The following is a 15,438-nucleotide window of genomic DNA, read 5'->3' as shown; positions in this document are numbered from 1 at the left end:
ACACACACTGTATCGGTTCCTCTTGTGAATGGTGACATGGAAATAACATATTCCTGTCAAAGTGTTCATGGCGTGCTTATTACTGATGCACATTACTGCTGTTGAATATTATAAGAGACCCCCCTCAATATGAGAGAACTCCATATTGGAATGTAAATTATTCTAGAACACTAACCGAGGGGCTGAAGAGGCAAAGGAGCAACGACAACTGTCTTCAAGTCAACTGTTGCCCTCAGCTATTTAGGGATCCTGATGGAGTGACCAGCATTAGCTGCTGCTGACACTGTTTGTGTCCCCCATGACACACACACACACGCACACATATACGCACAAGTACACACACACACACACACACACACACACACACACACACACACACACACACACACACACACACACACACACACGCCTGTTCACTAGTATCTGTTTCATATGGCGCTGATGGGCCTTCCAGACAGGTGGCTCTACAGGTTCCACATGGAGGGCAGGGCAGGCCTGACTACCCAGACCAGATCAGACCAGTCAGCTAGTACACTCTCACATACCAGTACCGCCTGGTCTTAGTTCAGCCCTGTCTATATATGTTCAGGAGATCTCCCCAGGTTCCAAGTAAGGTATAGGCTGCATGATCAAAGAACAGACAGTCTGGAAAGGAAATAGACCCTATCCCTAACTGTACTTACTGACTGAGTGAAGTGCATTTCACCAATGTATCCCTTGAGTGATATATTCTCTTGGATGCCCAAACACATTTATCATGACGAATACAGGTTATGGGGATGAGGATGCTGCATTTGGCTTTGCAGTGTAGCATTCAAATATGCTACTTTTACTGGCTCTTCAGATTCCCTTTTAGGTTACTACTCTTGTCTTCTTCTGAGATCAAACCCTCTTTTGAAGTGGGGATTCTCTCTCTCTCTCTCTCTCTCTCTCTCTCTCTCTCTCTCTCTCTCTCTCTCTCATCTCCAGATGAGTGGAGCAGACAGGGTCTCAGTGGCATAAAGAGCAGCCTCTGTAGACAGCAGCAGCCAGGGTGTCTCTTTCTCTCTCTGTCTCTCTCTCTTCCAAGGCTCCTCGCCTACTGATATAAACCAGGGGTGGACAAAAGGCAGCAGAGAACCGCGGGCTGCAGAGCTCAGGCGCTCAGGGGTAATTGGGAATGGCTCTGCTGTGCTCTACCCCCCCCCCCCACACACACACACACACACACGCACACACGCACACGCACACACACAAAACTTATACTCCCGCTGCCCCTCCACTCCACCTCTCCCTCTCCTCCTCTCCTACACCCCTCCCCAGGGACCTTTCTCCCCCTCTCTCTCTCCCTCCCTCCGAGCTCTGGCCGTGCTGTTCTTGGGACATCCACAGTATTTTTTGGCCTTTGTAGAGAAATATAATTGAGTGGTAATTTGAGACGTATTCTCTTTTCCTCTGCATGCCTCGCTCAATGGGGATATGGAATATTGAAGTTCAAAGTAGGCACTGTGAATGTGATTTTGTTTCTCTCTCTCTTTCTCTTCCTTGATTGCAGTGTGAAGAAAGAACATTTAATTGAGGACTTTACAACTTTGTGGGATTGAGATGAAGTAGCTTACCTTGACCCTACACAGCTTGAAAATCCAACAGATACAAGTTTGAAAAGAGTTTGTTTCAAAAGAAAGCAAATTGTAGACAAAATTAACTGGTAATCAAGACACATACAAAAGCCAAGGAGAACCAGCAGTGTCATGAAATTGTTCTTTATTTACACCAAACTTACAGAAGGGGTTGTGAATATAATCTACAGTCATTTTATTACATTTTTACATACATTTTCTCATCACTCTGCAGGGAAGTGAGTGGTCAGTCCTTCCGTATGATAATAAATAACAGTATAAGGCAATGTTACTATTTACAACTCATATAAAACTGTACAAGAGAACAGTCACGAAGCGAGGTGGATATGGAAATCAGCCTCCTCTGCATGTCGACTTTAAAAAGCAACCTTGTTTAGAAAATACATACAACTAATCTTCAACCACAGCAACATAAGAAAATAGCCTACTGTATATATACTTGTGCAGACAGAGAGAGTCCCCCCCCCAGTCCCCTCCTTTGTGTATGTGTCCATCTTTTTAGGAATGTGCATGCTGTAATTATGGAAGGGGCTTGCATAGCTACATAGTTCGGTTATTGTTTTCTATTTGTCTACTTCCTAAACCCGTCGAGGTCCCGTATGATGAATATGTGGAGCGAGAACAAAAAGAGAGCATTGTTTCTATTCAAATGCGGGGCTTTCAAGTCGTTGGCGCCACGTATATGTTTCTTCCTTAAGGGGTGGCCTGATATTTCAAGCCTTTTGCCCCGAATTATAGAGGCAGCGCCTCAAAGCCTACTGTTTAAATTCTACAAATTTTTCCAGTGTTTCTTTTCATTAGTCACTCACACCGAGTAATCTCCCCTTACCAGGAATTCAGCACTTAATTAGCTCGAGAGAGGAAAATAATCAGCGCTTTAATGGGGCAAATTTATTTCAAATTGCACACAGCAGTTCGAACCCGCCGAAGAGGGAAAATATAAGTGTTTGAGCACGGAGAGAGAGAGATGGGGAATGTTCATATGAAATATCCTAGTGAAAATCTTGGCACTGGCAGTTGAGTAAACTGCGACACCGTACCATAACTCTCACTGTAGTATTTCTGTAATACTGCACTCTGCCCTGTCATGGCCGTTTGGCTATTTTTATTAGCTTAACTGGAGCCGTAAATCAGGGACAGATTAGTTCCTGGAGTGCTTTTTCACCCTTTTACTCCATGCCTGGGCCTGGATTACTAACGGAGGGCAAAGTCAACAGATAATCTGCTATTCCTTTCTCTATGTCACTCGATCAGTACTAACAAACACACTGCCGGGGCCTAAATACGGTTAGGGCTAGATAAATGTGTGGCTATGGTAATATTTGGAGTAGTATTCTGGTGTTTAATGGCGCCAATATAATCAGTTGAATGAATTCCTCTGCAACTAAATGGACTCCATCATTCTCTGTGCGGTGTCCCAGAGAACTATACCTCTTTGACTTCACTGCCTGTTAATAGCTTCATTAGACTGTTGGTTAGCTGTAAAATAATATTTGGAGTAGTTGAATGCTCCAGTGTAGCCACACATAATATGAAGCCATATTGTGAGGGTAAGCTAGTGAAACTTGTATAACTCATGTATGAGGCTTCAATTACTGTGCACATTGTGAGAGATTCAGAGCTCATAGATCGCGCTGATATATCAGAGGGAGATGAGGACTCCTGAAGTTGATAGAAACCCCATAGGCCCGTCCATCGTTACCACGGACCATGATGGGGGTGGAAAACGTTCTAACCGCATTATAACCTCTCAGTGTACCACTACGACCACTCACAGTGCTCTAGTTAGCCTATCGCTCCCTCTCAGACAAGCACAGCTCCTGGGTAGAGTTGTTCACCTTCTCCTCTTATAAGATCAAAGGTCAACGACAGTGAAACAAGGTTGGGGTAAAGTGAAAAAGAGAGGGGTTAGGATGAAAAAGAGTGCCCACTTTTTTTCCTGATGCTGCGTCCTGGGCCAAAATGTTCATATCTCACACCTGGCCTTATGAGTCCCTGGCAGGTGACATCACTGGCGTCTGCGGTGGCGTCACTGTCCCTCGTCCATGCTGACACCCAAGCGCTTCATGACAGTGACCCGGGAGCTGTACGGGGCAGGCTTCCGGAGAAGCTCGGGCTTGGGCTTGTACTGGTCCACCAGGATCTGTAGTACCGCCTCCATTTTCTCGTCCATCTGGTACACCTGGTTTCACACACAAACAAAGAAACAACAACAACAACAATACAGAATTAGCATTTCTTTGGTTTGTGAAACGGAGAATGGACATCTGTTGATTATTTATTGAGACAGGTAGACACCTAGAGGGGAAGATAGACAAGGGAGACACAGCACAGATGGTAGTGGAGGGATTCAAACCCCCTCCACGGGGGCTTATATGTCATCTGAATCTGACTGCATTGCTAACCACTAGGCCAACCTCCAACAAAATGAGTTCTAAGAATACTTGACGCCAGAGAACACATTTAAATGGGCGCAGTTGAAACTGAGCTGACCTTTCTAGGAAAGAAAGACTGTTGCCATGCTTGTGTGTTTCTTTTGTCCACACCCAGGCCACTAATATTGCCTGTCTCAATGACAGAGTGGTGTGGTTTAATAACATGTTTTTGTCCCCTGCCCTGTCACAGTCTACCTGCTGAAGCCATTCATTAACACTGCTGAGCTGTATGATCCGGGAGGGAGAGGACAGGAGGGTTCTGTTGTTGGTACACAGTCATACACACAGTACACACCAGGGGCTGTGGCTACTGTTGACAAGCGCTCTCAACTGTAAACAGCTGTGGCACCCAACAGAGGCATCTCATCTTCAAGGGCGGTGACTCTTATAACCACCATGTGTACAGCTCAACAACGACCACACCTGGGCCTATAATAGTAATAAACAGCGGCTGCCTGTGACACACACACACACACACTCACACACACACACACACACACACACACACACACACACACACACAGACAAACACACACACCCTTCTTCACATCTTCAAAGACCTTTAACAGTTCAGCACCGCCCTGGCATTTACCTATATACTTATTTAGTTATCCTTTCAGGAATACTCGCTCACTTTCAGAACTACACACACGAGTCAGAGATACCCTGTGACAGATCCAGGAACACAGAGAAATGATAAAGATGGGGTCAAGTAAATCAAAGACTAAAGAGAAAAGTACATCAAAGCACCATAGCATTGCATAACACACACACACACACACACACACACACACACACACACACACACACACACACACACACACACACACACACACACACACACACACACACACGAGACAGACAGTTATTTGCAGACTCCCTTTCCACTCTAACTGATAGTAAGGAACCCCAGCTTAGGCATTTTGGCTGTGGACAATAACATCATAGACTTGACTGGTATTTTCATGAGCAAAGGGATATGGCTCCTCTTTTCGATCTTTTACTGTGTGTGTGTCTGACAGTCATGACACTTTAATAGCATAACAGGACATTAAGCAGCAGTCGTCGTTGTTGAAATACAGTATAATGAGAGCCAGAGAAGCAGAGATATGAAATATCATATAAAATCAGTCACGCCAATGAACATATTTCATCCTATAATCATCAAAGTAGGACCAACCTGAATGAAAAAAAACAGGTTACACAACTAAGCACAGAATCTGACAAGGTTTATCACAACCTAAATCGTTTTCTTAAGAAGATGGAGCAAGCATGCACCGCCTAGTCCGAGGCTTTAGAGAATAGAACTGTATCATGAACACGTCAGTGGTAATCTATAGACTTATCAACCTTCCCATGGTTTTTAGCATGGATCAGGAATTCCTCTGGGCTAAACCGTGCTGACCCACATAGACCGGGGGAGAAGGAAGAAAAACATTACATGACAGGCGTGTCTGAAATGCAGCCTTCATTTGTCACTCAGTGTTCAGTACAGGGACAAGCTGATATGGGCAACAGAGACTGAGGGAGGGACAGTCCCAGGACATAGGGCAGGCACATTCTGCTGCTGGGTTGGGCTAAGTGGAGGTGTGAGTGAGTGTGTGTGTGTGTGTGTGTGTGTGTGTGTGTATGGGGTGAATGTGTAGGGGGTGGACTCATGGGACTGGGTCACTGGACTGAAATGGGTAGTGTCACAGTCAGTGTGTCTCTGAGACAAAGGACATGTGATACAGGGACAGATGATGTTTCAGCTGTCAATCCCCCCACCCCACCCCCAGACACACCCCACTAAACAACACATGGTACAAACCAGGCCATATACACCTACAGTTTATCAGAACTGAAACATGAAAAGTCTTGATTCGTTGATGCTACTGGGCCATCTTTGGTCTAAATGTGGGGGACCAGTACTGGGTGAGAGTTGGCATTTTGCTCATGGCCCATCTCTGGGAGGCGATATCTGGCCCTGATACCTCCCTGTAGTTCCTGGGCCATCTTTAGTCTAAATGTGGGGGGACCAGCAGTGGGTGACAGTTGGAACTTTGCTTATGGGCCAGCTCTGGTACTGTATGTGGTGGATGACTCTAATACGTTCCTATTGTTACTAGGGCAGTGTAGGTCTGAATGTGGGGGACTAGTACTGGGTGAGAATTGGCAGCTTGCTTGTTGGCCAGCCCTAGCTTAAGGTATTTAGCCCAAATAAGTTACTGTCGTTGCTTGGTCACTTTTTGGATTTGCTAAGAAATGCTTGCCATATTTTGTGCACATTAAAGCCTGGGCCACACATACTTCAGATCTTGTCAGTTGGACTTAGAATTTAGAACTATGGAACCACAAAAACAGGCATAGGCCCACAGAAGTGATTGAATCGGAGATTCATGACTGTAAGAGTCTGTTAGTGTGGCCAGTGCAACGTAAGTAGAACTAGACCTTGGCAGTAGATGAAATAATAGTCCACCAAACCTTGTCTAATATTGTAGTAGCTAATGTAGACCATAGTAGAATGTCCCAATATGATTTATAGCACACATGTATGCATTATAATGTATGGATAAACACTTGAAATGCAACCAAATAGAAGAAATATTACGAGTTCCTCTGCCAGTAGGCACTCACCCATGGGATACAAGCTCGGACTGACTTGAACCTCAAGTGGCGGGACCTGACCCCACAATTTGACACCAGAAAATATGATTATTCTAAACTTGGATTAAATGTGCTCAAAATTACAAAGGGATTACAACCATGTGAATTATCAGAATATATGTAAAAAACATAAAAACAGCATATTAAAATGTGTGAAATTACACTGTGGGTCGACACAAAGTGAATAGACTTAATGTAAACAGTGCATTCACACTGCACAACGTAAGAAAAAAAAAGACAAAACCTGAATTACACTGACAAAATCTAGTTTTCAATCATGAATGTAAGTGTTCTATTCTCAGATTTTGTGTGGGACCTCCCCAGTTTAAGTGATCCCAGCATTCTAAGTTCTAATGCAAATTGACAAGATCTGAGCCAATCAACTTGAGATCAGTCTAGATTTGATCAGATAGATCTGTGTCCTAGACCCACTATTGTCAAAGTAGGGTACGCGTACCCCTGGGGGTACGTGGATCGATCTAGGGGGTACGCGAAATAAATCTGTGATTTACCTTCCCAAACAGTCCTGTTGAATAGCCGACTGCAGTCTCAGTACCAAAAATAAATGCATGCAGCCTATCCAACAGAATAATATTATCACAATGTCTAATATGTAAGGGATAATGTTCATAGAATATCAATTAGGCTACACAATAACAGACAGGGGGTACATGACTGTTAAAAGTTTGGGAACCACTGTCCTAGACTAAGACAGTAACAAATTACTGGACTGATACTTATTTATTTGTGCACAAATTGGATCACAAACAAACTGGTAATGCTTGACACACCCTCCATTTATAGGAGACACCCAATTAGACTCAGGTGTGGCCAATTAAGACACAACACACACCTGATGCCCCTCCACTCATTAAGCTATGGACTCAGTGTTATTTGGTAGGAGGCCGAAGGCTAGGCTGCTTATGCAGCTGTTTAGCTTAAATTGTAGTTAAGTTAAATATATACACAGCACAACCAGGATTTGAGTCTTTGTATTTTGTGTGGTCAGTGTGTTGTGTCTCTGTATTGTATACTTCCTAAGTGCTCAAACTGTTAGCTTTCTCTTAAAGTATAAGTTTGTGATTTTCTTATGTTATAATCAGATGGATCCTTATTTGGAAAGTAGTTTTTGGGCCAGGAGAATCTTATGCTGCATTCATGACATGTTGGAACTAGGAAACTCTTTGTAGAAACTCTTATGTCCAACTTAGAAACTCATAGAAAGATGATACCAGAGTTTCCCACTTGGAGAGTATCAGAACCAACCAAACGTGAGTTTGTGCTACATTGTTGTTACTCAGACATAACAGAAGCATACAAAAAATTATTAAGTCAGAATTCTGGCACGCCATTGCGGGCCACATGCGTTTTCTTTATATAAACTATTATAAATTAGTAACCAAAAAGCCTCTTAAGGCCACACTTTCTAGTAGGCATTGTTACAATTAAAACCACAATGCATTGTATCCAAATAAATAAACAGAATAGCCTAGACACTTTTCAAGACACACACTTAGCCTACAAATAATCATTGTCACAATTAAACCGGCAGTGTATCCAAATAGATATACAACAAAACATAGCCTACTTGTTCAGGCCAAACACGATGCAGTCTGCATTATTACTTGTCTCACTAGCTAAGTCAAACGAGATTACTAACCCTAACCCTAACCCTACAATGTGTCCAACCTCTAGTCAAAATATGCTATCGGTTTGGTGATTTTTCTAATAGAGTACTATAGGTACTATCTCGCATAGTACAGTATCTAGTAAGTATAGCATCCTATAGTATGTCTCCTCTATTGAAATCCTATTGGACAATTTTTTTCCGATTGGAAATCCAAAATAATCCTATTGGATCCTATAGGAGACTATGAATCCTATTTGATTTTTTTGTGTCACCTCTATCAGAATCCTGTTGGGGTTTTTTAAAAGGCCATAGTCTGGCCTTTTAATGGCAAAGATAAGGCTCACGAATGGCAGCCAGAGCTGGCCCACTTCTGGCCCGGGGAACAAAGTTGTACCTGGGCCACATCCAGATGCCAGTAGAAAACAGATGTGGGCCAGATCTGGGCCATCATTACTCTACTGACTGGGATGGCTCTGAGGCCCATGGCCTCTATAACCCCACTCCCTCTACATCCCTAGCTGTCTCCATAGTGGGCCACCAGTGGTGGGAACATGAACTTGGAGACGTTGGTGGAGAGGATGACACAAAGGCCTTGTTCTCAGAGAAACACCCTTCCTGGTTTACCTTCCGCCACCTCCCCAGGGACTGTCTGTCTGCATGATCTACCAGACAGAACAGCCTAAACAACGCCCCTGTTTGTGTTTGTTTGTTTGTCTCTGTGTGTTTATGTCACCAAGCAGACAACAGTCAGTAGATCCGTTCAGGAGTTCAGGCCAAGGCTCACCCATGTCAATTTGGTTTGTCCCATTCATACTTATGTGTGACCCTCCATGCCAAATGTGGACAACAGAAAGACGACTGAAACCATTTTTGTTAGCACATCTGTGGAGTCCTATGGTGAATTTCCAACTTGACAGACTTGAGTGGACCATCCATGTTATTGAATGTTGTCGTTTTTAAGAGAGTGGTAGTTTCTATGGTGAAGTGGTGTAGATTACAGTTATCTTCACTTCACTTCGAGGATTTCATTGTTTCCAGCTAAATCATTTTCACAGTATAATAACTTTTATAGCTCTGCACTGTGTGTGTGCATGTATGTGTGTAAGGGACTTCTAGCTTTACCATAGCAGTGTAACCGGTGTGGTTGATTTAAACAGTTTAAGCAGAGGTAAACTCTCTGACCCATGTAAAATTGTGAGATTCATACTGCCATCTGTTGGAGAGAGGGAATGGTTGATGTTAGAGGCTGTTGATATATCATATTAATCTAAAAAATACAATCTTCATAATGTTCATAGCAAAAAGAGCAAGAAATAGAGACATTACACAATAACGAGTATGGCAACAATGACATAAAAAACAAATAATGGGCAGAATTTCTTGGGCACTCTTGACATATAATGGAGACCTATTATTAGGTGATGATCATATTTATGAGTAGAACACAGGCTTCAAACAAACAAGGGTGTTATATATACTGTGGTCTTGGCTGGGCGAACAGATAGCTCCTCTTGAATAGATACCAGATGAATGAAACCACAATATACCCCCTCTCACTCTCTCTTTCTCTCTGACAGCCACTGGAGCAGGATTCAAGAAAAAGAGCTGGCTGCCAGAGAGAAAAACTACTCCAGGAATGTCTTGGCAGCATCTATGACTAGTGAACGCTATTCAAAAAAACAAGATTCTCGTCATTGAACTTCAGTAGCTCTCCATCTCACTCGACAATGGGTAGCGGGAATAGAGGGAGGCTAGGCTAAAAAGAAGAGCTAAAAAAGAGTCACGTCGCATTCTGTGCCCATCGTGATAGTGTATGTGTGTCACTTTTCCCACTGTTGACCCCTGCAGTTTGGGGCCAGGCAGCCCCACAACCCTTGTAAGCCCTGGTGCCCTCTCTCTCTGTGGGCCTTGTGTCTCTGTGACTCTAAACCCAAGGGCCTGTCAGTGGAGCTTCCTGTTCCCCTGCACGTTGAACAACAACACGGGGTCAGGTCAGGTGAGCCTGGCCGAGGGGGCCTCTCTCTCTTTCTCTCTCTGCCCAGGCCTCCGCTCCCCTAGTGCACTAGCTGCCTGCTCATTGTGTGCCGTTTCCCCCTCTCCCTCCACCTCTCCTCCCCTCCTGGAGCGGCAGTACACAGAGATACATGCGTTCCAGGATTTTTCTCTCACACACAATGGACAATGTACAGCAGCATTCACCCTCCTCCTCCTCCTCCTCCTCCTCCTCTTTTCTCCATCCATCCACCCTCCCCTCCTCTGATGACTGTGCAGCTCGTTATTCAGCTTGTGCTCCACTGAACAAGCTTACATCACACACACACACACACACACACACACACACACAGACACACACACACACACACACACACACACACACACACACACACACACACACACACACAGGCCCCTGCTTTGTGTGTGTGTGTGTGTGGGGGGGGGGTATGTCTATGTGTGTGCGCACACAGGTGTGTGTGTGTGTGGTGTGTGTGTGTGTGTGTGTGTGTGTGTGTGTGTGTGTGTGTGTGTGTGTGTGTGTGTGTGTGTGTGTATATGAATAACAAGCTGCACAGTGGTCATCAGAGGGGAGGGTGGGTGGATGAAGAGGAGAGAGAGAAGAGGAGGAGGGCGGTGAATGGTCTCATGGCATGTTTGTACATGTTCAAAGGGAGAGAGATGCCGGTTGCAGCCTCCTATAGTCCGCGGCGGATAAAAGCATGAACATTGTTACAGTTACTCCTGAGAAGATATACTGTAAAAACATTGTAGAAGGGGTGTCCAATTTTATCCGAACGTGAAGTAAAATGAATTTGAATGAAAATGAAATGAATATAATTCTAAATGGCCGCCCGAATATATTTCTTCTAATTATCCTGAGTGCTACTGTATTCAAACTACTTGATAAGTATCATAAAATAATATGAAAATATGTCAAATAACATCTAATATGTTCTTTAGTTCTAATTTGTTGGGAATAAGAGACTTAGGGCCCAGGTTCACAAGAAGCACAATTGCATAATGCAGTGCATTGTAATCCAGCATCCTGGCAGGTGCATGGACAATCATTTTTTGAACAGTGAATATAGATATCATAGTCGTACTTACTGGTTTGTTCTCTAGACTTGCAGAAGAATATCCAACCATGGACAAAGGGTTTCTTTTGGTATGGGAAAGAACTATCATTATCTGTGTCAATAGGGTTAGGGTTAGGGTTAGGCTTTACTAAGATTCTACTCATTCACAGGTTGTGATACCACATCACAATTTCATGGTAAAGGCAGAAAGACTGCTTGGGCAGCATAGAGTCCCCACAAAGTCCCCACCCGTGCCATTCTCTTTTCTTCTTGCTAAAATGACGGAGCTGCCATTGTACACTAATTGCCTACTTAACAATTATTTTCTGTGCACTTTTTTCAAACTTCCATTCAAGTTTTCCATTCAAGTTTTCTGACTTTCCAACAAACAAGCAGCATTTGAAATATTGTCAGACAAGGTACACAACAAAGAGTATAAATCACAAATGATTAGTCTGTGCTGTCAAAGGGCTCTCTCACAGCTCTCTAACTGGTGCTCTAGTGAAGGCAGAAAGACACTGCTGCCATATTCACCAAATGTGGAAACTTGGTGGGTAGGCAATTAGTGTGCAGCGGCAGCTCCCTTAATGATGTTAGCATGTAAAGATGACGGCACAGATGGGTAGTCTACAGTTACCAATCCAAGCAGATGTGACTTTTGAGAGGGCAAATTGAAATTAACATTATTTGAAAGGGACGGAGGAAAATGCTCGACAGGAATTCTCGAAATACGGAGTCCTCCTAAAAACACGAAAACAAGTTCTTAGGAATGCCACTTGACCAAGCCAAAGAAAAAATGTATGAGCTGATAAAAGGTACAGGGGGAGCCATCGGTATAACAGAGAATCCCATTCCTGATGATTGTGCTGGACAAGTTCGCCTCTTTTTGGAATGTTGCTTGTTGGGATGAACTCTGCTCATGCTGCTGGCTCCGCTCCATGTAGTCCCTATTCATGCAAACACTGGGATTCAAAATCAACCAGTAGTCTGGCCTGCTCTGGTCCTGCTACCATCCATCTCTGGAAAGCAATGGGATTCTCTGTTAGACCGATGGCTACCCCTGTACCTTTTATAAGGTCATTATTTTATTCATGGGCTTGGTCAATTGGCGTGCATGAGAACTTGTTGTGTTTTTGAGAGGACCCAGTAGTCAGAAAACAGCTGTCTTATGTGTGCTGGTAGAGCTTTCATGTCATGGATGTGAATTGGAATCCATCTTGCGTAGTTCGTTCTGCCCAGTGCAAAAAAGGGTGCCAAAATGCTTCTAATGTTTCAACATAAAGCTCAAAATCTCTAGTACTATGTGCACGTAATCTATTCAATCAATCTCTTCAGTAGGTCACTTGTAATGGTATATTATTGAATATTGGTACACTAATGACATGCGCTAAATGTGACCTCACATTGCCAACGTCATTTTGGTTTTTAGATCTAAAAACATTGACTTAATTAGGTTGAATTTTTGGGCATCCCTTATTAAATTGATGTACTGTATACAACATGTAGAACATTTGTACCACATTTGGCACTTTTATCTGCCTTTTACATACCTTGTGTAAGGTAATTCATGCAGTAGTTAGCAACGGGTGGTTTACAAGTACATTTCTGGTGTTTTAAATCTATTATTTCCACATAACCTGTCACTTGTGATGAGTTATGGTATATTATTAAATATTGGTACACTACTAATAAATGAACAAGAAAACAATTACTTAGTGAACTAATTAGCTTATGTGCTGTGCCGGCGGCCATTTGGGCTTTTATGTCCAAAGAATTGACTTAATGAGTCTGAATCTTTGGACAACCCTTTTAAAGTGGATTTATACATCTGCTGCGTAAAAATTTAATATATTTTGTTATGCTAAGGAACCGTATTACTAGGGTCAGGCCATAGGATGAGATGAATAATGAAGAGAAGCCTCAGATGACCTATGGGATCCACTGTGACTGTGTGTGTATTTGTGTGTGTGTGTGTGTGTGTGTGTGTGTGTGCACCAATCCCAGAACCTCAGACATCTGCATTCTCCCTGTTTTATGATGTCCGCTCCTCTCTCTGGGAGCGTGGGACAGAAAGGCCAAAGAGAGGGAGGGAGGGAGGGAGGGAGGGAGGGATGGAGAAAACAGTCAGATTCACTTCAAAGCAGGCCCCGGTCCGATGGCATTCGGAACGTTTGTTTTTTATCCTGCATTCTGTATGTTGACTCTCGTCTCCTCGCTCTTTCATATTTGTGAGGGAGATTTGTTTGTTTTGAGGCTTATTCTGAAACGTCATCATGACAAAGGAATGTGATACTCATATCTCACTGCTTGTGTGTATGTTTGTAGTCTGTGAGAGTGTGTGTGTCATTATCAAAGGCTGCTGAGGGTGTGGTGTTAGGGTTGTACTGTATGTATTGCTACCTTGGTTTAGTAACACGTTATTTGGATAGCTTTGTAGTTATGTTCAACTATCAACAACATTTCAACTAACTGTCCACTAATTCTAATCCTAGCACTAGCCTTAATCCTTATCCTAATCCTAACCTTTACCTAGCCTTACCTTAACCATTACCCTAACCACTTCTCTAACCCTAAAGCTAACCCTAACCGTAACCCTAGCAAGCTGTTGCATATCAACAGTTGATAGTTTGTTGATAGTTTGAGCAACTGTAGATTATCTATAGGGGACTATCCAAATAAAGTGTGACCCAATGAGAGTATGGCTTGTGATTGTGTGTTTCATATAGTGGTATAATTCTGGGTAAAGTGTGTGTGTGTGTGTGTGTGTGTGTGTGTTTGTGTGTGTGTGTGTGTGTGCTTGTGTGCGTGCGTGTGTGTGTGTTGAAGTGTTTCAGAGGAGCACTTGGGTCGAGGCTAGTGTGTTGATTGAAGCCCTACATCTAAGTCCAGGAGAGAGCAGGAGAGCGAGAGAGACAGGATTGTAAACAAATGTGTCGGCGTGGCTCAAATTCACCACCAACCAACCAACGTACCAACCTAACCGAGCTGCCAACTGGAAGCACACAGTGCAAAGCTCAGATTCACAGAGCGCAGGCCCCTGCCAACATGAATGGATTCAGTTTAACATTGGCAGATACAATATGTTCTTTGTATTTGTAAAAAAGGAGAAAAGAGGGGAGGGGTGGGTGGTGGAGGAGGGGTGGAGCAGAGGGATTTGGTGGAGGGGTGGGGGGTATGTTTAAAAGAACAGGAAACCAAGCGAGAGCACCTGACGCACATGATAAGTATCAAGGCCTTTGCCACGTGCCATTAAACTGCAGCCAAAGCCTTTCCAGAGGGGAGGTAGGGAGGGGTGGGTGTGCGGGGTGGCCCGAGCTCTCAAGCTAATCTCCTTCTCAGAGTGGGTGTGCGCTCAAAGCTGCTTTTGTTTCAGAGCTACTTTCACAAGGAGGTACAATCTCATACGTAACCCCCCCCCCCCCCCCCCCACACACACACACACTTCCACCTCCCCTCCCCTCCTCCTTTACCACTCTGTTGTTGGGCAGCGCCCTTTTTTCTCCTAGTCCCCCTGTAGAAGGGAAAGGGCAACGAGTGAGTGAACGAATGGACAAGACGGGGGCGTTTTTATTTGATTTACTGATCATTCTGTTTGGACGTGACTGAGGAGCTGTGAGAGGGAATGTGTGTGGGAACACTGATGCTCTTTCATATCTGTCGCCCCCCCCCCCCCCCCCCCCCCACCCCCCCTCAAAAAAACGGAAAAAAAACACCACATAAATTCAGACACTGAGAGGACTTGGGTGAGGTTGAGGCTTTGAAGTCGTGGCCCAAATTATTTGCGTTTTTCACGTTGAAAGATGTGAGAGACGGTGAAATGTTACTCAAAACCAAATTAATGTGGGGGATAAACAACCTTGAAGAACCTCGTATAGAGAGTTGAATTGCGGGATGTCGTCCGACCGATGAGTTTGCTGTCAGACCGATACGGGTGTAGGGAATGTTGTTGTTCAACTTTCATCAATATATGTTGACTTGTCACACTGAATGACAGCGTTTGTAAGTGGATAAATGACAATATAATGGAATGTACCAAT

General features: G+C 43.8%; 1 protein-coding gene across 1 annotated transcript in view; it reads right to left on the bottom strand.

The window, feature by feature from the left end:
- Positions 1–1,774: 1,774 nt before the first annotated feature.
- The window catches only part of kcnq1.2 (potassium voltage-gated channel, KQT-like subfamily, member 1.2), a gene marked incomplete at its 5' end in the record, with an annotated part of 145,122 nt that continues 131,458 nt past the window's right edge, over positions 1,775–15,438 (bottom strand). Inside the window, one exon of the mRNA XM_083666517.1 lies at positions 1,775–3,801. Within this exon, the coding sequence (XP_083522643.1) occupies positions 3,649–3,801 (153 nt within the window). The 3' untranslated portion in view covers positions 1,775–3,648. The remainder of the gene's footprint in view (positions 3,802–15,438) is intronic.

Source organism: Argentina silus (assembly GCF_951799395.1).
Source record: "Argentina silus genome assembly, chromosome: 3".
NCBI classification, from domain to species: Eukaryota; Metazoa; Chordata; class Actinopteri; order Argentiniformes; family Argentinidae; genus Argentina; species Argentina silus.
The sequence above is the reverse complement of the archived record's forward strand: the minus strand, read 5'-3'. Positions and strand labels throughout refer to the sequence as shown.